This window comes from Drosophila simulans, chromosome 3L (assembly GCF_016746395.2).
Source record: "Drosophila simulans strain w501 chromosome 3L, Prin_Dsim_3.1, whole genome shotgun sequence".
Lineage (NCBI taxonomy): Eukaryota > Metazoa > Arthropoda > Insecta > Diptera > Drosophilidae > Drosophila > Drosophila simulans.
In genome coordinates, this window is record NC_052522.2 from 2,006,220 (window position 1) to 2,026,282 (window position 20,063).

A 20,063-nucleotide genomic window follows, 5' to 3' on the forward strand; every position below is an offset into this window, starting at 1 on the left:
CTGCATGTTATTCTTATTCTCCTTACCCAACGACGACTCCTGCGGAGGAACTTCTGCGTGGCAAGTGCTCCAAACTGTAGCCACATGCTCATGAAGGGTGAGCTGCTGGTCCAGGGGAGCAGTGTGGCACAGTTCAAGGAAATGGTAAATTACAATAACTGGGGAACGGAAAAGAGGCAACGGGAAACAGGGAAAGATGTAAAATCAAACGCTTAATCGAAGCTGGGGGCAATTAAAGAGAAATTGGGGTTGGCAAAAAACATTTAATTCCAACGTCAGATAGTTTAAGAAAAGCGATTGGATTACCAGTGGAACCAGTGCTATTGTTCCGAACAGAGTTCTGTTATTAAAGTCAAAGAAGAAAGTTAAGCAACTAAACTTTCTTACCAAAATCATACAAATTTAAGAGACATCTTCGGGTAGTTAGTTATTGAATGGACCCAGCTTGACCAAACCAAATCGCACTGGAAAATTGGGACTTATCTCAAACTACCTTTTAGTTTTGAAAATCACGAAAGAAACTTGCCGGATTCCCCAGCGGTTGATTGAAGTTTCTTATCTGGCGCTTTAAGCGCACTTCTCTTAACCTGTTCCGGAACACAAGTTGAAGTTTCCCTTAAATGCTCTCGACTCGCCTCAAACTTTCAGCTCGAACTGGAACTTTTGGCCATAACAAGGACACGTAAGCTGCCGCAACACGCATTCACTTATTTCGCCATCAAAATGCTGGCACTTGAAATCAAATTTAAACATCTCCTACGACCCCGCACACACACACACATTTATTTATCCCCTGTGGTGGTGTTGCCAAATGTGCGTAGTTTTTTCACAATTTTTTTCTACATATATATTAATTTTTTTTTATACCATCCTGGCTTCTTTTGGGGCGAGCGACACGTACTTCCGTTCATAAGCCAAAGGCAAACTAGGCGAGAAGCAAAATGGTGGCGAACTAAAATGGTAAAAAGAAAAGAAAGCAGTTGCGAGGGCGAAAAGTCCTCCTTCTCATACTTTTAACAGTGTAACGAGATAATATTTTTCCAACATATTCGTGTGCGCCCAGGACAAGGCTAAATGATATTACCTGAAGTAACATCAGCCCAACTGACAGACAGGTGCTGCAGTCCGGGGGGCGTGGCACTGGGCGGAACGGGGCGTGGCGGACTTGCACAACTAACGGAAACCGGATGTGCTCGGCTTGGCAGTTGTGAAGTGATGTTTAGGCCAGGATGGCAATGCTCGTAGGCAACCAACCGCCACTACACCCATAAGTACATACGTACATACAAACATATATATATATATATATATATATATATATTGGTTCAACGCGATGTGCGAAGTCGCCCATAGGCATCATCGAGTGCCACGTTTTATGTCTTGCGAATGGAAGCCCGGAGCAGACGCAGCGACTCCAGTCGAGTCACACGCTCCGATGTGACTGGCAATGATTGTGTGGCTCCGACAGGCAGTGGTGTCGCAACCAACTGACTTTAGTCGACACACAGAAAGGTATTGAATACTGCAAATCAGCGGTAACCTCAAGATATAGAATCGTGAATTCTTAAACTCATTCTAACCAATAAATATACATTTTTGAAATAACTATTTTTCAAACTAATTAAATAGTTTTTATCCTAATGCGCACACTAATTAACATGTGAATGGAATGAAACATTTCTAAAATATCCAAATAAAGTGCTGATATGTCAGCACTATCCCGCCTCACTGTGTTTGACTGCGAGGAGTAGAGTTGTTATGGCCCCAGAGGCGCCGCTCAACTTGCTGCTTTCACTCCTGCCCCCCGTTGAACTCACCCACTAAATGTGACAGCATAAATCGCTGCCACTGGCACGGGAACGGGAACGGGCACGGGCACGGAGGCTGCGAAGTCGGGATGGGGGATCTGAGGACAATAAAGCCATATTGGCAATTTAATGTGCTGCAAAACATTAGAACATTCGATTGGCACTAGGAGAACGACAACACGCATACGCAGCGTATGCCGAGCCCGAGGAGTGCATTCTAAGCAGCCGGGCTGGGCACGTAAACAGAAACATTACCAGTGAGCAGTGAGCAGTGCACTTGTGCAGCTGGAAGGCCAAAGCTAGGTTCACCGTTTACTTATCTTTGGCAATGCCCAACACGTATCCACATTAAGTCACAGACGCCACCGCCCACCGAATACCACCTCATCCACCCAATTCCCTTCAGAAAGCAACTTCATTTTCAGCTGCTGCCTGCCAGATGGTAGCTGGCCAAGTTCAAAGAATTTAAGCAATTTTTTTTCTGGCTTGCCGTGATCCTCGGGGCCAGCAGCAACATTTTCACACAGGACACCCATTGTCGTTTGCATATTTTGTGTTGCAATTTTCGTAGCGAACTTGCAAATTTGACTTTATATATGCAAGGTGCAAATCTGTTTAGCGCCCCTCGTGTGCCGGCAGCTGCATCAAAATGCATTTATGCAGAGGCCAATGGAACTTACAGCGAAATTAAGTCACCGTGGCCTGAACATCTGACTGATGATGGAGTTGAAAGCGCGGAAAAATTACTGCGGAGTGAAAAATATATATCAATGGCAGCTGATGCAGAAACTTTGTGGCATTTGCATGGGAAACTCTGCGTGTGGAAAATGTAATATTTTACCCCATTCGGCGGAGTTTTCGTAAATTATGGAAATATCAACATGTTTTCAATAAGTCATTGGTTAACAAATTGTTTATTATGCTAATTCGTTTATATTAGTGAATTCGATTTTTATAGGCATTTCAACGTTATATTAACGATATCATTGCTTAAGGTACTTAAAAAATACCAACTAGTTTACGAGCAATCCCCACAAATATGCTTTTGATTTTGTACGCTTTAAATGATGAATCTCTTTAGCAGCTGATTCATATTCAAAAGTGTTGCCCATCGTTATCTCCACTTACCAAAAAATATGCTCGTAAATATCAAAACACTCTATAATGGGCTAATCAAGCAAACTCCAGCCCACAACATAACAAAGTTGTTTGCGGATAAATGCAAATGGTTTTCGGCTTTGGCCACAAACTGAACTTTTACGATGGCATTACAAAGTCATAAAATATCCGGCTTTCTTTTGTATAGCACCTAGATTGGCGGATGTTAAACAAAAACGTTGAGCGCAGCACAAAAGTATGAAATCAAAATTACAAATAAATCTTGCGTTTAAGCCATAACATTTCGCCAAGTTGAATTTTGACAGACGGTTTTCTAATAAATTTAACACAGTTTGTGGTGTTAGCTAATAGCTGAAAAGTCAACGCAACTAATTGTGTTGGTAGAGAGAGCGGTCGCAGGGGGAGAAGAGCCATACACCAATCGCATTACGTATACGCCACGTTGAGCGCATTTTGGCAGAATGGCAATTGACTTTAATTACTTCGCCGCCAAAAAGTCATGCAGAGTTTTAGGTGAGTGTGAGTGTGTGTGTGGTGTGTGCTTAGCACACGATGTCATCAGATGTGTGAAGAAAGTACATATTCGGCGGTTGTCAGGAGGTTACAGAGGAAGGAACTTTCATTAGTTTTTGGGTTGCTCGACTGCCATGGCGGAAGCCACTAAAAGTCTTTACATGGCAGCAGCAGCTCCTCTGCCTCCTTCACAAGTGAAAACAGTTCGTGAAATTTAATTTTCAGCTCTCTTGATTTTTAAATGGCTGGTGAAACGAAAGGGAGTGCGCAATCAAATTTGCTGTTAATTTGTACAGAAATGTCTCTATTAAATTTTAAATTGGTGTTCTGGTAAATGTTATGAATTGCCACCAAAGGTTCTGAATGCATGCAAGGCAAAAAAGAGGACGAGCTGAAAAAAGTGCCATGTTCTTGCTGCGGATGCTTTCAATGCTATGCATTCATTGGGAAGGAAGCGCCTGAATGGACGGGTGTGTTGCATATCTGTCGGTGAAAAGAATCAGGTGCACAGAAAGAAGTTTTGACGGTCTACGGTTTTTAAAATGTGTTTGACGGACTTGCAATTCTACTCAGAGTCTTAAACATAGAAAGGGGTTTTACCATTCGAAGGCTGAAAAGAGATTTCGAGGGTAATAAATACATTGAAAGGCGCTCGCCTTTCCTAACCGGTTCCTTTCTGTGCAGGAAGGTGCTGGTGAGTAAAACCAACTGCTGCTGTGGGATGCGTGTGCAATCTGGCAATAAATATTTTATATTTACAATATGCTGCGCTGCTGGGAGCCTGCAGCAAGTCGGGCATATTGATTCTGCCCGACTGTTCGCAAATAGCTGGGCGCAAAAATGCTGAAGTTGTATTGTTATTTAAATCGTTAAATTCGCCAGCTGAATTCATAATGGTCGTCCAGATCCAGTTTGAAATTTAGTTTGGGTGCGAGCTGCATTCCACTGGGCACAGTAATGCCATACCGTTTATGGCATGTTTCATAAATGTTTGCACACTTTAGTCAACGGAAATCGGTTGATCCTGATGCCACTGCAAGTCGCTCCGGAAGTTGTCCGTTTTTATTTTATTTTATTTTATTTTATTTCTTTTATGGCGCTGCACTTTGTGGCATGTATGGGCCTGTCAACTTGTTCCTGGCTTTATTGCCTACAACTCCTTGGCCTGGCCAATTACACATGTATATGCTCCGTCCCGACTATTTGGGGACCGAATCTGACCGTGTTGCGCATCGTAAATGAGTAAGAATGCTTTAACAGGGCTAATGTCTGACCAAGCGACTCATGGGGGGCTAGAGCAATGGTATAATAAACATGTACTGTAACTAACATTTTATGCCGTTTTTTTGAACATTTACCACAATCGTTTAGCCAACGAAATTAGTCATAATAAAAACCGTTTTGTACGTTGGCTTGATACAATACAATTTATTTAGTCGGGTTGTAAAAAGTGCTTAGAAGTCCAGGTCATATTCTTGTTAATTCTTCAGAAGACTCTTATTTTATTATCTAAAAACGATGGGCTCATTCCTTCTTATGCTCGCTCCCTTTAAAATATTTTGGTATAGAATAAGGGTTTTGAAACTTTAGGTATACACTTACCGCCGTGCGAAATTTGTTTTTCTGAGCTTTAGATAGTTTTGACCACATCTTGGCTGCTCTTTGCAGCCTTTTCTTTACGTCTCCGGTGGCGTTCCTCCTTTGGAACTCTCGCAAAAATCTTATGAAGGCGTGGCTCATTGCAGGATTCGCGATAGTGTACGTGGGCTTGGCCAAGGGTCTTTTTCTCGAATGATAACGACATTTGGGGACTGCTTTCTTCTTCTGGTTAGTACGTTTTTTTTTGGCAGCCGGCAATATTCTTTTTACGGGGGTTTCTTTAGGTCTCTCCTGCTCAACCGGCGTTTTAAATACTGTGGCGTAGAAGCACAATTGGCTCATACTTACTTCAAAATACTTCTTTTGATGGGGCAAAAGCTTTCCCCAGGCATTTTCTCCTGACCTTTTCACTTCGTCTTCGTCTAGGTCGGCATGGTGCTTCTTGTAACTCTTCATGAACTTCTTGATAGCCTTGCATTCCGCTTCAGAAAAGGGCTTAACCGTCGATGCTCCCATGGCGATGATAAACTGTACTTCTAATAGCTGAAACCATAACAGTTTTTGTCCAAAAAGAATAACTCAAAGTTTAACACACTTGCTGAAATGTCCGTACTTATATTATATGGAATTTTTAACATAAATTTCGGTTTTAATTTGTTAAAAATTTAGCCTATATTGTGTTCATCCGAATACTAAGTGTACAATCGATGCCTCCTAATTTTCCCACACTGGATGAAGTCAAATTCCAAGCTCTATTACTTTAGGCATGCTTCAGGCTCACAAGTTGGTAATTAAATTTATTTGCAAAACAAAAGTCTGTGTTGTTCTTCTCGAGTCATCCTTATTATTTTGGGAAGTAATTAAGCAAAGTTTCTACTGTCTTTTCATACGTCTTCATTTGGTGTTTTTATTCCTAGGCCATCACGTTTGACGAGCCTTGACATGGCCAACGAGAAAAGGAAGAAAAACTTGGGGCGGTGGTGAGATAGGAAAAGAAACCAGAACCAGAATGGGCCTCAATTTTCTACGTGCACACCATAAAGTTGATGTGTAATTTGCTTTTATATGCATTCAACAGAACTTGCCAAATTCTATTACAAGTTTACAATTGTGTTACTACGGCGGAGAGCTTTCCGACTCGTCTTCACCTTAATAAACCATAACTAATGGGGTCGCACAAGCAGAAGTATCCGTTTGTGAGTGTGTGTGTGTGGAAAATGTTGCAAAATACTTGAAGCAGTCGCCTTTAAAGCGTCAAAAGCAGCTTAGCAGCTTTCAATTTCGCACAATAACAACGGTAGGAAAATTGAGTGAAGGACCGGCCCCTCGGAGAGGAAAAAAGCAAACAAGTAAATGAAATTTCCGTTTTGAGCTCTTCCTACTCAGCTTCCTTCTCGATCGTTTAGTGTATCAATAACTGAATAACAGGCTAAAGAGACTGTGCCCTGCGTTTGTTTGGCTGCTTTGTTTGCTGTTTGCTTCTGCAATTTGATGTGCCGGAAATATGCTTCAGCTTTATGGGCTTCTGCGCATCTGAAAGCCAGTCCTCCTCTCACAGACATTGCTGGCCAAAAAGTTGGCTCAAATTACTGCGTCTAGCCGCACTGAGAGTAACATCCCAGCTCCTCAGTGAAGATAATATCTTTTGATTAGTGGCAACCGCAAAAACTTTAATTAAATTCGCACACAATTCTCTGCTGGAAAGTTTATGCAGCATTTGTGCCATGTCACCAGATAAGTTTCCACCGCCTGGACACACGCATGTGGACCGGGGAGTTTTAGCTTTTGTTTTTCCCGTCCAGACCTGCGCTTTAAGTTTTACAATTCGAAAATAACCGAATGGAGAAAAGTTTTCCACAAAGTTATGCGGCGGGAGGCAAGTCTAATGAATTAATTAGTAGAATTCAGATGAAGTCAGAAAGCGTCCGCCAAACCAGAAACCACTCGAAGTCGTAATTCATTGAAAATTCGTCGATTAATTTATTTTGTTTACTTGATTCCGTTCGGTCACAGTTGATTTAATTTGACTTTTCGTCTGAAAATCCTGAATTGTATGGTCACTTCAAGCAGTTATTACTCCGATAATTTCGTTCAATTACTGGCGTGCATATGTAGCCCGTTTTAAGTTCCACAGGGGTTGTAGATAGGTAAAAAATGCCTTGTTATATTTTATACATTTTATTTATTTTGCTCTGGTAACTTTAAAGACACACGAGTATATACTCTCTCATATTCCTATGCCATAAATTTAAACCAAGGCGGATCCAGGACAAAGGCAACGGCAGCCAGCGACTCGCAACACACTCCCCAGGAATAACTCATATCGAATTGCACCATTTGTTGTTTTGTCTCCCGAGAGGATATTGAGTTACGCTGCCTGGGATGGGGATGGCATTGGGGCTTGGAGGGCTGTGGCTCGTTGGCTCCCGTTGCCCGATGCCGATGGATTGGCGCTTGGTGGCATTTTTATTCAGTTTAGTGTTTTGTTGCTTCGTTTGACGCTTTCGATTTTGATAGATTTATCACAGCTTACAAAAATAAGGCACAAGTAAAACAATATGAAACCAAAAATGAACTCTATGCAAATGAAAAATCTAAAATTATTTCCGTTAATTGGATGGCGTAATGGCCATCCAGATGCATTGAGCCACGCCCACGCACCCGAGCATTAAGTTTATTCTTCGCTCGCACTCTTTGATCGGGGGTCGTGGGCATCGCTATCAATGGGATGCCACATTACATTACACCATCCTCACATTCGTCATCTCTACTAAAGTACAAAAAGCTAGAAAATCAAGGGGGTTCTTCCCGTTGCGTTGTTGTTATATAAAATACAATTGAAATACGCTTAAACTACGACTAAAGTGTTTCTTATTTCGTTGTCGTTCACCGACTATTTGGAGCTCTTCTTCTTTTTGCTCTTGGGCAGTTCCGCCCACAACCGGAAGAAGTACTCATCGCGTTGAAGCAGCCTGCCGCGGGCATACGAATGGATATCCGCATCCATGTGGTGGTCACGCAGCCACGAGGAGGTGTTGCACGAACTCATCTCCGTGCGCGGCTCGTCCGGCAGGCTCTCATGACCTGGTTTTGAAAAGAATGAAATGTATTTAAGTTTTGAGTATTTGTCAGGACCACAGGTGGTCCTGCAAGGGAAGGATAGGTGGTGTAACTCAGTCAAAGAATTAATCGATACTAAAAAGTGTCAAGTAAGACAACCTCTATCCTTAGCCAAGTTATTTTTGGTAAGTATGAACCTATGTTTATACGACCGTCTCCACTTACCAGCAGTCATAGCCTTGTAGGGCTCCTCCGATTCCAGAGGTTCACTCAGACCAATCTCGTTCTTCGCGAATATGCGAATCATGTACTCGTGGTTCTCCTGCAGGTCTCTGATCTGGAACTTCTGCACGCCAGCTGGCACACGACCCACCTCGATCCACATGGTCTTCTTCATGTCACGTATAGCAATGTGGTAGCCGAGCAGAGGCGCACCTCCATCTGACTCGGGTAAACCCCATTCGAATATGTGGGCATTGGCGGCGAGAACGCGCGCCTCCAGTGGGCCGGTGGGTGGTGAGGGTACGGCTTTAAGGAAACCAAATTCAGTATGGGATCCACAATTACGAACTACCAATATGAACTCACTTGCATGTGTCTTGAGCGATATGCTCTCGGTGACGGCTGGTGCACCTAATCCAACCTCATTCTCCGCTGACACACGGAACCAGTACTCGCACTTCTCTTTCAGATTGTCAATCGTGTAGTGCAGCTGGTGAGCATCCAGTGTAATAACCTTTGTCCAGTTTGTAGATGTTGAGGAACGTTTCTCCACGCAATAGCCTGTGGAGTTATGAGTATGAGTGAGGTGATGTCGTGGACACCTTCTTAAAACTATGTTACCCGTGATCTCTGATCCGCCGTTGCGAGCTGGCACCTCCCAATCCAATGTAACACTTCGGCTGGTGACATCTGGGGCCCTCAAGTTTTGAGGTGGCGATGGCGGCGCTGAAATTTTGCCAATCCAAAACCATTAATATCCAAGCATACTGAAACTTTTGAACTCCTTACGTACCTAAGGCTTCATTATCGTTAGCTGTTGTCGTTTTGGGGTTAGAATTGCGCATTTTCAAGCATTAGTGGCGTTTAAAAGAAAGCAATTTGCGAAAGCAATAAGCAATTGTGATAATACGAAAACCTGTCGAGACTTACTAATTTTGCGGCCCATGACAATCTTCTCCGTGGTCTCAAACGCCTCGCTGGTGCCAACCTCGTTTCTCGCATATATGCGGAAGAAGTAGCCCTTGTTCCTGACAACCTTCTTTACGTGGATGTTGGTCACAGTGCCCAGGGTTACGCCCACCGATCGATAGGTGGTTTCAGTCTCTTCCCTTATCTCCACAATATACTCTATGATCTTTGAACCGCCGTCGGTCTCCGATGGCTCCCAAGCCAAATTGAAGGAGGTGTCGTTCATGCCCGACACTGTGGTAGGACCACGAGGAGGCGATGGTTTTTCTGTTTATTTTAAGTAGAAAATATATGTATTAATTTTTGATTTCAAGTAGTCTGACCCCGTTTTTTTATCGGGTTCCTAGTGAGCTTACCGAATTTCTTCGTAATAGTAACTGGATCACTTTCCGTTGGCTCAGACTCGCCAATAGGATTAGCGGCCACCACACGGAACATGTATTGCGCGTTCATCGACAGTTTTTGAACAGCATACGATTTAATGTCTTTGTTAAAGTCGGACACCTTCATCCAAACATTGTTTTGAACGTCGCACTTCTCCAGCGTATACTTTTCAATATCCAGACCTCCATCATCGACTGGTGGGGTCCACTCTAGGATAATGGAGTCCTTTTTAATGTCCTTGATCTCCAGAGATTGGGGTCTGCTGGGTTTATCGATCACCTGAACAGTGCACTCTACGTACGTAGTGCCCGACTCATTGGTGGCGGTCACCTTGTACTTGCCGGATTGTTCGCGGGTCACCTTCTTTACTGTGTAAGTGGAAGTGGTCTCCGTGGTCTCAATGGTTACCGACTTGGTGGTCTTCTGCTCGATCGTCTCCTTGTGCCAGGTCACAGTGGGCTGTGGATAGCCGCGGACCGTCGCTGGAATGGTGAGAGTGCTGCCCGTGCGCAGCTTCTGCGTCAAGTACTTGTCCTCCACCTCGAGGACCGGTTTCTGCTGCAGTTTTAGGCGACACGAGGTCTCCGCGGAGCCCTTCTCATTGGTCGCCACGCACGTGTAGGTGGCTTCAGTCTCAATGGTTGTCTTTTCAATGGTGTACTTGGCCACGCGATTTTCGTAGCGTATGCTGCTCGATTCGAACACCTGACCGTTCTTCTTCCACGTCACCTTTGGCTCTGGAATGCCACCGAACACGCAGGACAGAGTCACCTCCTTGTCCAGTTCGCTAACCACATCCTGTAGTGGTTCTTGTACGCTAGGCGCCTTGGTCTCAACCTTGGGCACCAGTCGGATGGGTGGCGACAGCGGAGAGGGCGGCGATGGTCCCACTTCGTTTACGGCAATCGAACGGAAGACGTACTCCGTGTCGATCTTCAACTTGCTTATGGTATACGTGGTGTCCTTGATCTTTCTAATTTCAGTCCATCTTCAGATAAAAGTAATAATAATTAAAGGAGTTTCTCAACGTACAATTGAAAATGTCAATTGAATAAACTATTAAATTAGCATTCCTTAGTCTAATAATAGATAGAAAAAAAATTAAAGGAATCTGCTAATTGATTACTTACTTTTCTTCCTTAACATCGTGATACTCTAGAATGTACTCAATAATCTCCGACTTGCCATCATCCTCTGGCGCCTTCCAGTAGAGCGTTATAGAGTCATGCATTATCTCAAGGGGTTGGGGTGTGCCAGGTGCCGTTGGCTTGCCTAAGTATTTGATTGGGGTATTCAGTTCCGGGGCAATTAACTTCAAATATAAGCAGGGCTACTTACGCATTATGACCAAATGGAGGCTGGCCTCCGCCTCGCCAACCGGGTTGACAAGCTTGACGGTGTATTCGCCCTCGTCATCGTCAACAACCTTTTTGATGGTTAGCGTGGCTGACTGCTCATCGATGGTCGGGATTGTCCGCTTTGACTTGGGTACGACAACCTTGCGCGTGGTCCAACAGGCCTCAGGGGTTGGCACGCCTGTGTACTTGACAGAGAAGGTTACGTCGTCGTTCTCCTTAACCTTGATGGTCTGATCCTTGTCAGAGGTAATGACGGGTGGCAGCTTGAGCTCCTCGACGCACAGCTTAGTGCTGCTTGTGACGTTCTCTGCAACGCAGCTGATCTCACCGGCATCTTCGTCGCTAGCATCGTGGATGACCAGTCGGCGGACAGTGCCCTCAACGAATACCTCGTGCTTCTGGTTGGGCTTGATTGGCTTGCCCTTCTTGCACCAGGTTACCTCGACATCGGGCTGTGATAACTGCACCGTGAACTCGGCATCCGTTGTCTTGGTGGCAAGCGTGATATCCGGCAGGCGGATGACGAAGTCTACGAGAGGCTCCTCTACTGTCAACTTTGCCTTTGATGTATGCTCGCCCACCTGAACGGAGTATTCACCCACATCTTCGGGCTTGGCTTTGACAATGCGCAAGGATTGTTTCTTGCCATCGATGGCCAGTTGAATACGCTCATTGAACACAATTTCCTTGCCGTTCTTGAACCATTTGACTAGGGCATCGCCCTTGCTAAGTTCAACCTCGAAAACAGCATTCTCGCCCTTGGTCACTGCAACGTCATTCAGTGGCTCCACGATTTCAGGTGGTAGCTCGATTACAACTAGCTCACAGCTACACTCCTGTCCCTCGATCTTGCATGTGTACTGACCCTCGTCGTGGATGGTGGCATCGCGGATAACCAGCCGACGAGCCTTTCCATCTTTGATGAACTCGACGTTCTTGTTTTCTTGTGTGATTTTCTCGCCGTCCTTGTACCAAGTGACTTCAGTCGCCTCAGTAGTAAGCTCCACATCCAAAATGGCGGTATCTTTTTCGGTTACCTCGTAATCCTCCAGAACCTTGATAAAGTCCGGCTTACGTTGCAACACCTCGACAGTCGATTGAGTTTCTTGCTTTTTAACCTTGCAAGTATAGGTTCCAGAGTCACGTAGATTCGTGTTTCTGATCACCAACTTGTGAGTCTTGCCATCCTCAACCACGACGCGATGATCCATTCCGCTAAGTTCCTTGCCATTAAAGAACCACTTGGTGGTAACTACGTGGGAGGTCTCGCACTCCAGGGTGAGAGATTGCACCTCTTCAATGGTGATGGTCTTCTTAAGCTTCTTCGTAAACGTCACTTCATCGACCTCGACAATCACACGGGCACCGTGGGAAGTTTTACCTATGGGATTGCTTGCAATACATTTGTAGTCTCCCGAATCGGTTTCTGGGTTGGCATCCTTGATGATAAGCTCGATGTTCTCGCCATCGTAAACCTGCTGGATGCGCTCGCTGGGGAACAATGGTGTGTTGTTAAAGAGCCATTGAACCTCAGGCACCGGGTTACCGGAAACCTTGGCTGGCAAGCGAATTTCGCCCTTTTGCGGAACATTCTGCTCCTCAAACCGTTCCACGAAAAGTGGTGGCTCAGCATTACCGCCAGCAGGCTCTGAATTAGGAAATAATTATAGTTAGTACATATTGCAACAACATTTATAATAGACCTAAACATGAAACACAGAACTTACCTTCAATTGTTAGATTAGCTGTGGTCTCCACGCTACCCAAGGGGTTTACAGCCTTTACCGTGTATTCACCCTTCTCAGACTTTTGTGGTGTTATAAGTGTCAGGGTATGCAAATCCTTGTCGGACTTGGCGTTCTTAACGGGCTTGCCATCCTTATACCAAGTTACCTTTGGCGGTGGATTACCTACAATTTGCGTAGATAGTACGACACTCTCGCCTTCACGTATAACCATGTTGCGCAAGGGTTCCAGAATTTGCGGTGCCTCCTTGTCGGTGGTGCGAACCTTGAGGGTGATTGGCAGACGTGCCTCGCCCTCGCGATTTGTTGCAATAACCTCGTAGGTACCTTCTTGCGATTTCTTCACCTTGGAGATGTGCACCACACTGCAGTACATGTGCATGTCGGATTCGGTGACGATGCGAACGTTTTTAATCTCTTCTTCGTCAATGTCTTCGCCATTAAAGGTCCAGACAATATCGGGTTCGGGCACGGCCACCAGTCGGCACTCAAGAATCACATTTGTATTCTCGTCCACATATTGAGCCTTGGGTTTCTTGGAGAATGTTGGTGGAATGCCCTCCAAAATGTCAGCCAGCGAGGATTCACGAGACATGCTGCGTCGTGAAAGGGCTGTGGCGTCAGAGCCGTGATCAGATAGTGGACTTTCTACAATCAGTTCCGTTGTGCTGGAAGTGAATCCAGCAGCATTCTTTGCTACAACTGTGAATTGGCCGGCATCCTCGGGGAAAACCTCGCGAATGATCAAGGTTGCAACATTGTCATCATCATAGAACATTTGGAAGTCTTGGGAGGGCTTGATAATAGCAGTTTCGCGGAACCAGGCAATCTGTGGTCGTGGATTGCCCTCGACCTTACACTCGAATTGCACCGTGTAGCCGTCAGGAGTATGAATCGGCTGTAGTTTCTCAATAAATCTTGGGGCAATGGGCTTGTCTTCTGGTCCAGGACCTTAACAGTTGACAATCACAACAAAACACGAAATAATTTGTTAATAGACCATACGCGGACAGTGACAAATAATTTTAATGGCTGACACATAACCCTTTTGTATGGGCAATAACTTACGTTCAAATACGGGCAGCTTATCGATTTTCTCGTGCAGCTTGTTTTGCACATACTGCGCGTATTCCTCGGGCTCCATCAGATATTGAGCTGGAACCCATCCTTCCTCTTCCGTAGTGCTTTTCTTGACGTACCACCACTCAGAGCTGTGACGCCCAACGACCGTCACCTTCTCACCCTCGACTAGGTTTATAGCCTCATTGTTGTCGGCAATATAGTTGCAGATAGAGTACATTACGTTGAGATTCTCAGATTCTAAGTTTAAATGAAATGATTGTTTATATTTAATTAAACAGTTTATAATATTGGATTACATACCTTCAACGTTCATTTCTCTGGTAATATTAAGAGAAGCTCCATCTGTGCAAAAAAAATTTGACATTAGTATTTTATCTGAACCTAGAATCTAACTTTAATTATTTTTAAGGTGTGAGCAGTGAATTGTTATAGCGTTAGCAACCAACATTTATATTGGGTATTTTTACCTTGCCACTCTGATATCATATAAGCTGATATTTATTTATGTAAAAGTAAAGCATTTTGATTTTTACACAATTTACCGTTACTGGCCACATAAGCCGACTTACCTTCATTGAAAAGTTGTTGCACAACCTTACGCTTCTTTTTAAAGGTAAGAGAGTCCTCGTCGTATGTAACCGAATCGCGTTTGGGATGACGAATGCCAATCAGGAATTGTTCTTCCTCTTCATCTTGAATGGAATAGGCTGGCTTGGGCTGCTTCTTTGGCTTAAGCTTGAAATCCACTTCGTCTGGTGGCAATTCCTCAACAAAGTACTCTTCTGGTTCCTCGACTTCATCGATGGTATCCTCATCGTCTCGAATTTCTTCGATAATGGGTTCTTCACCATCGTCGAAGTCCTGAATGATCTTGATCCTGGCTTCATCGGCTGCCTCAGAGAAGGTCTTCTTGATAGGCTTCTTTAACTTCACCTTTCCAGACATGGAAATTTCCTCCTCAGCATACGAGTCCAGGGCAATGTTGAACTCCTGATCGACATCTTCCTTGGTCTTGGTACTTCTCGCACGGAATGTGACGTTCTCAACGTCTGCGTATTCGGGAATGTCTACTTGCTTTCGACGCTTTAGTTTCTTCACTGTGTAGGCCTGCTCATCCTCTTCCGTGATTTGCAAAGGCTTTGGCTTTCTTTGCTGACTGACGACGAACTCTTCAATATCCTCGCCCTCTTCGTATTCTTCTTCCTGACGCTTAATAGAAAGTTCAGCTGCAGCTTCATCGAGAGTAGTTGGCTTGACTGGTCGTTTTTTCAGAACTGTGGCGGCCTCCTCCACACCCTCATTAAAGGTATGGGGCTTTTTGAAGGAGAGACTGAATTCTGTTTCTTCGAGATCTTCAACAGTCGGCTCGAAGGGCTTCTTTGGCTTTCTGCGAACGACGATTGCTTCTTCAACGATCTCTTCTTCTTCAATTTCCACAGGTCTCTCCTCGACAACAGTTTGCTGTAGCTTAAGCTCGTCCGCAGCCTCTTCCACCGGCTTCTGCGGCTTCTTCTTTTTCTTGAGCTGTACAGTTTGGTCTGAAGTTTCCTCTGTAATCTTCTTTTCCTTTGACAGCTTAACATCAACAGAAAATTCTTCCTCAGTAACCTCCTTTTTGGCCTTTGGCTTAAGGGTAACTTCAGCCACAACATCATCAGCATCTACTGGCTCAGATTTCTTTAGTTTCACAACCGCAGTATCGACAATGTCCTCTGGCTCCGGCTCTTTTGGTTTCTTTTTAATTTGGATTTCTTCTACTACTTCTTCTTCTACAATCGGCTCTGGGACAACCTCTTCTTCAACCTTGACCGTGAGTTCGTCGGCTACTGCAACTTCGACGGTTTTCTTTGGCTTTTTCTTTACTATCTTTGCTTCTTCCTGAACTTCCTCCGTCTTTGTCTTTGGTTTCAAAGTTACTTCAGCTTCTGGCTCTTCAACTATTGGAGCCTTTAGTTTCTTTTTCGGTAAGCTAACTTCCTTTTCTTCTACAGCTTCTGGTTGGCTTTCCTTAACTTCGACCAAATACTCTGCCGGTTTTTCTTCCGCGACCTCTTCGATTTCCTCGATAATTTCTTGGACTTCTGGTTCAGTGGGAATTTCTTCAGTGATAGTTACTTTAAGCTCTGCCGCGGCCTCTTCTTCCTTTACAGGTTTCTTAGTCTTCTTCGTTATCTTAGCTTCTTCAGTAACTTCTTGGACAGGCGTCTTCGGTTTAACCACGAACTCAGCTTCGGGTTCTTCAACTACCTCTGGTTCTGGCGCCTTCTTTTTCTTCTTTTGAATCGTAACCTGTTCCTCGGGCAGCTCTTCCACAGTCGGCTTCTTTTCGGAATCCTTTGTGACGAAGGTGAAATCCGTTGGTTGTTCTTCAGGGGCCTTTGGTTCCTCAACGATTTCAATTTCTTCAATTTCCTGAACTAGTTCTTGTGGTGGTGTTTCTTCTTCAATGATTGTAATCTTGAGATCAGCGGCATCCTCCTCAGTCGGTTGTTCTGGAATAACAGCAATACTGGCCGTGGCTTCCACTTCTTCGACAGGCTTTGGAGTAGATACAGTAACTTCCGCCTCGGGTTCTTCCTTAATTTCTGGCTTAGGCTTCTTTCTGCGAATTACCTTCACCTCCTCCTCAATGACTTCCTCAACCAATTCCCGAGGTGTTTCCTCAATGACTCTAACCTTGTGTTCCTCAAAGACTTCTGGTTTCGGTGCTTCCTCAATTGGCTCTGTTACCACCGGCTCCTCCTCGACAATTGCCTCGGCAGGTTTTTCCGGCTCCGTTTCCTTGATGCCAATTTTGTATGTCTTCTCTTCAACAACAGGAGCTGTCTTCTTGGTTTCAGTGATCACCTCTTCCTCCGAGACCTCCTCCACTATGGGAATTTCCTGTGGAACTTCCTCAGTGATCTTAATCTTTAGCTCCTCAGCTTCCACTTCCGTTACCTTCTTCTTTGGCTTCTTGGTCTTAATATGAGCGTCTTCAGTGACAACTTCAGCGGGCTTGCTTTCCTTAATAACGATTTCAGTGGCAGGTTCGTCGGCGAAAGTAACAGAGGGCTTGCGTTTTTTAACTTTAAACTGCTCGACACTTGGCTCATCGGGCTTGCGTTCTGTTTCAGAAACGCGAATTGTGAACTCTTTAGGCTCCTCTTCTGCAATGACTTCCTCTTCTACAATCACACTCTCAGGAGCTTCATGGAACACTTCTTCGGCAACCGGGGCTTCACTTTCGACAACCTTGATTGCTAATTGAGCTTCCTCTTCGTTCTTCTTCGGTTTTTTCGTCTTTTTCTGTTTGATTGCAGTTTCCACGGTCGTTTCTTCCACGATCTTGGGTTCAGTCATTACAAACTCGGTCTCAACTGCTTCAGGTTCCTTGGGTTTTTTCTTGAATACAACCTCTACAGGGGCTTCATCCTCGGGCTGGTCGTCAACTGTGATTACCTTTTCTTCATCAGTTTCTTTTAGAGTGAATTCGTAGGAATCGAATTTCTCGGCAACCTTTTTCTCTACAACCTTTGGTTTTTCCTCAGGAGCTTCTTCAGCCACTTCTATTGGTTTTTCTTCAATAGATTGCGTTTCGGAAATTTTGAACTCGTAGGATTTTGGTTTCTTTGACTTCTTCTTTTCTTCCTGCTCTTCAACCTCCACGATTGTTTCCTCAACTGGTTGCTTCTCTTCTTCTGCCTCAACCACGACAATTTTATCCTCCTTGACTTCCTTAACAGGTTTGGTCTTGACCTTTTCCTTGACTGCGATTTCCACATCTTTGGGCTCTTCTGGTGTAGTTTGAGTTATTTTAAGTTCCACCTCATACTCTTCTGGCTTCCGTTCGGGCTCCTCAATTGGCAACGAGATTTCAGCAGAAACTACATCCGGATGTAATTGTTCTTCTTTTGGCTCCTTTAAGGTGACCTCAAACTCTTCAGGTTGCTGCGGCTTTGGTTTCTTCTTGCGCGTCACGACCTTTTCTTCAATTACCTCCTCCGTAGTTTCTTGACGCTCGTCAAAATCGATGACTTTGACTTGATGTTCCTTTGGTGCATCCTCTGGTTCCAAGACTGTAGTTGTTATCTTGTACTCCACTGGTATTTCCTCGGGTACTTCTTCTGGTTTTGGCTCTTCTTCAAGAACTACTACTTCGGACACAGGAGCTTCCTTGGGTTTCTTCTCTTTCACCTTAACATCTTTTGGTTTTTCGATTTCAACGGGTTTATCCACCAGAGCTTCTTCCTCTTTCACCGATACCTCAAATTCTTGGGGCTCTTCCTTTGCAATCTCTTGCTCCTTCGGCTGCACTTTTTTGGGCTTAGATTTCTTCGTTTTCTTTTCGTCATCAATGGCCTTATCTTCGATTTCTTGGGGAATGGGCTCCTCTGCCTTAGGCTTTACTAGCGCTTGTTCGTCAGGTTTCTCATCCTTAGAAGCCTGAGGTATAGGCCGTAGCTTAATTTCAGAATCGGTCTCTTCTGGAGCATCTCTCTCGGGCTTACGGAACTTAACATCCTGTTCGGGAATTGCCTCTTCTTCCTTTGGAACTCCGGCAACAATCTCCGATACAATGGTTTCCGGCTCTGGCTTAGATTTATCTTTAGGCTTGTACTTAGTCTTAGACGGCTTCTTAACTTTCTCGGGCATCTCTGGATGTTCGATCTGCTCAAGTTCATCGGGTACATATTCAGGACGATCAAACTCAGATGGTTCAAATGGCGGCACAACGAACTCTCCTACCTTGGGTTCCTTTGTTTGTTCCTCAACAATATCAACCTCCTTTGGTTTCTGTTTAAGTTCAACTTCCTCTTCAACTTCTTGTGGCTTTTGCGGAATGTTTTTGAGAGTAACATTTTCGGGCGCTTCTTCCTCCTTTGGCTTTTTCTTACCCTTGCCCAGCTTAAGTTTTACATCCTCTGGTTTTTCCTCTGGTTTTGGTGCCTTTTCCGGTTTCTTATATGGAGTCTTTTCCTCTGGTTCTTCCTCGCTACTAATGTATTTTTCGTACTTTTCGAGCTCGACCTTTTCTAAATCATCCTTGATCTTTTTAATTTTCTTAGTCTTATGCGGTTTAAACTTTAGAACTTCCTCAGCCTCTTCTATGTTACGAGACAGTTCTCCATTGTCCTTAATGGCGCCAATATCAGTAGTTTTAGGAATTAGGGGAGCCGGAGGGTATTCAACCATGACCATACGGGCCTTAAGTCTGAACTTTGGAAGTTGAACGGTCAGTTCTTCGGCAGGTTTCTCCTTACGTTTACTTGGTTTTAGCTTCACGCTCTTAGGAACATCAGTGGCATCGAGAATGGTCACCTTTGTTGGCTTCTGCTCTTTGCGTTCTATTTTTATTGGTTCAAGAGCAGCGAATTCTGGTTTGAGTTTCTTGGGAACATCAAATTCAATTTTTTCGTATTTCTCCAGTTCCGTCTTCTCAATTTCCTGCTCCAGCATCTTTTTGATGAGTTCGTCATGGTCATCGGTCTTCTTTTTAACCACCTTCTTCTTTTTAGACTTGGGTTTTGTGACGTCCTCTACAGTTTCTTCTGTAGCAGGCTGCGGTTCCTCCTCTACGACCTCTTTCACAATGGGCTGCGATTCTTCCGCCTCGGCGACTTCATCGATAACTCTAACCTCCAAAATCTTTTCGGGCTGGTCTTCCTCGACAAGCTCTTCGTGAATGATGCTAATTTGATAGTCTTTATGAACCTCTGGTAGTTCACCTGTTATAAAAAATGCATCAAGGTTTCAATGAATAAAGCTTAATACGGTAGAGAAACCCGGGGAACCACGCATTGCTTTCGCAAAGCAAGCTTTCGGTGAACTGGACAAAATACATAATTTGAGGCTTTATTTACATGGACAGCAGTTGAAGGAAAACATTTAAAAACTGAACTAAAAAATAAACAATTAGATTTTTAAAGGAAACTGTTAAAGACGAACATTATTAATATGTGGACATGTGGTTTAATGTGTATTTAGTGTGGAATCATAAATGTCAAAATTTAATGATGTTAATTTCGTTCTGTTGCTTTTAATTTGTTTCAACTGTTAACGCGTGAAGATCGTAATGGTAAGGAGAATGTAGGACAACACTTTTATGCTACAAAATGGTTTAAAACATTTAACATGCATACGATATTATTATGTAAAGTGATTGTTTTTGGGACTGGTTAACTGAAAAAGATTAGGACTCAAATTAAGATATCCCAGATCAA

At 44.1% G+C, this 20,063-nt stretch overlaps 2 protein-coding genes across 15 annotated transcripts in view; both read right to left on the reverse strand.

Annotated features, from left to right (window-relative positions):
* Window positions 1-4,844: 4,844 nt before the first annotated feature.
* On the reverse strand, window positions 4,845-5,749 carry LOC6736447. Of its 2 annotated transcripts, none has more exons than XM_016170422.3 (4): window positions 5,635-5,749; window positions 5,388-5,575; window positions 5,043-5,330; window positions 4,845-4,987 (listed from the first exon to the last, which is right to left on the reverse strand). In XM_016170422.3, exons 1-4 carry the CDS (start codon window positions 5,675-5,677, stop codon window positions 4,946-4,948), a joined length of 561 nt encoding a protein of 186 aa, XP_016029960.1. In that variant the 5' UTR covers window positions 5,678-5,749; the 3' UTR covers window positions 4,845-4,945. The 2 variants fall into 2 exon arrangements, with proteins under 2 accessions (XP_016029960.1, XP_044779003.1); XM_044923068.1 differs by having other exon boundaries at window positions 5,388-5,582; window positions 5,653-5,726.
* A 1,452-nt stretch (window positions 5,750-7,201) lies between these two features.
* Window positions 7,202-20,063, reverse strand: part of LOC6736448 (titin) — a 114,616-nt gene continuing 101,754 nt past the window's right edge. For 10 of the 13 annotated variants that reach the window (XM_044923058.1, XM_044923059.1, XM_044923055.1 and 7 more), the window contains 11 exons: window positions 14,430-19,568; window positions 14,161-14,202; window positions 13,846-14,097; window positions 12,760-13,728; window positions 11,013-12,680; window positions 10,805-10,946; window positions 9,647-10,662; window positions 9,252-9,557; window positions 8,943-9,047; window positions 8,325-8,882; window positions 7,202-8,123 (listed from right to left, as the gene is read on the reverse strand). In XM_044923058.1, coding sequence (XP_044778993.1) covers window positions 7,933-8,123; window positions 8,325-8,882; window positions 8,943-9,047; window positions 9,252-9,557; window positions 9,647-10,662; window positions 10,805-10,946; window positions 11,013-12,680; window positions 12,760-13,728; window positions 13,846-14,097; window positions 14,161-14,202; window positions 14,430-19,568 — 10,388 coding nt within the window. In that variant the 3' untranslated portion in view covers window positions 7,202-7,932. Of the gene's footprint in view, window positions 8,124-8,324; window positions 8,883-8,942; window positions 9,048-9,114; window positions 9,136-9,251; window positions 9,558-9,646; window positions 10,663-10,804; window positions 10,947-11,012; window positions 12,681-12,759; window positions 13,729-13,845; window positions 14,098-14,160; window positions 14,203-14,429; window positions 19,569-20,063 lie in introns of all 13 variants that reach the window. The other 3 variants (XM_044923056.1, XM_044923067.1, XM_044923057.1) reach the window with 2 other exon arrangements.

Bases quoted from the DNA above. Each gene is read 5' to 3' on its own strand.
- LOC6736447 (XM_016170422.3), bottom strand. From the start codon at position 5,677: ATGTTAAAAATTCCATATAATATAAGTACGGACATTTCAGCAA. The intron at 5,576-5,634 runs GTGTGTTAAACT...TTCAGCTATTAG, and splicing joins AAGTACGGACATTTCAGCAA to AAGTACAGTTTATCATCGCC. The intron at 4,988-5,042 runs GTAAGTGTATAC...AATATTTTAAAG, and splicing joins AAAACAAATTTCGCACGGCG to GGAGCGAGCATAAGAAGGAA.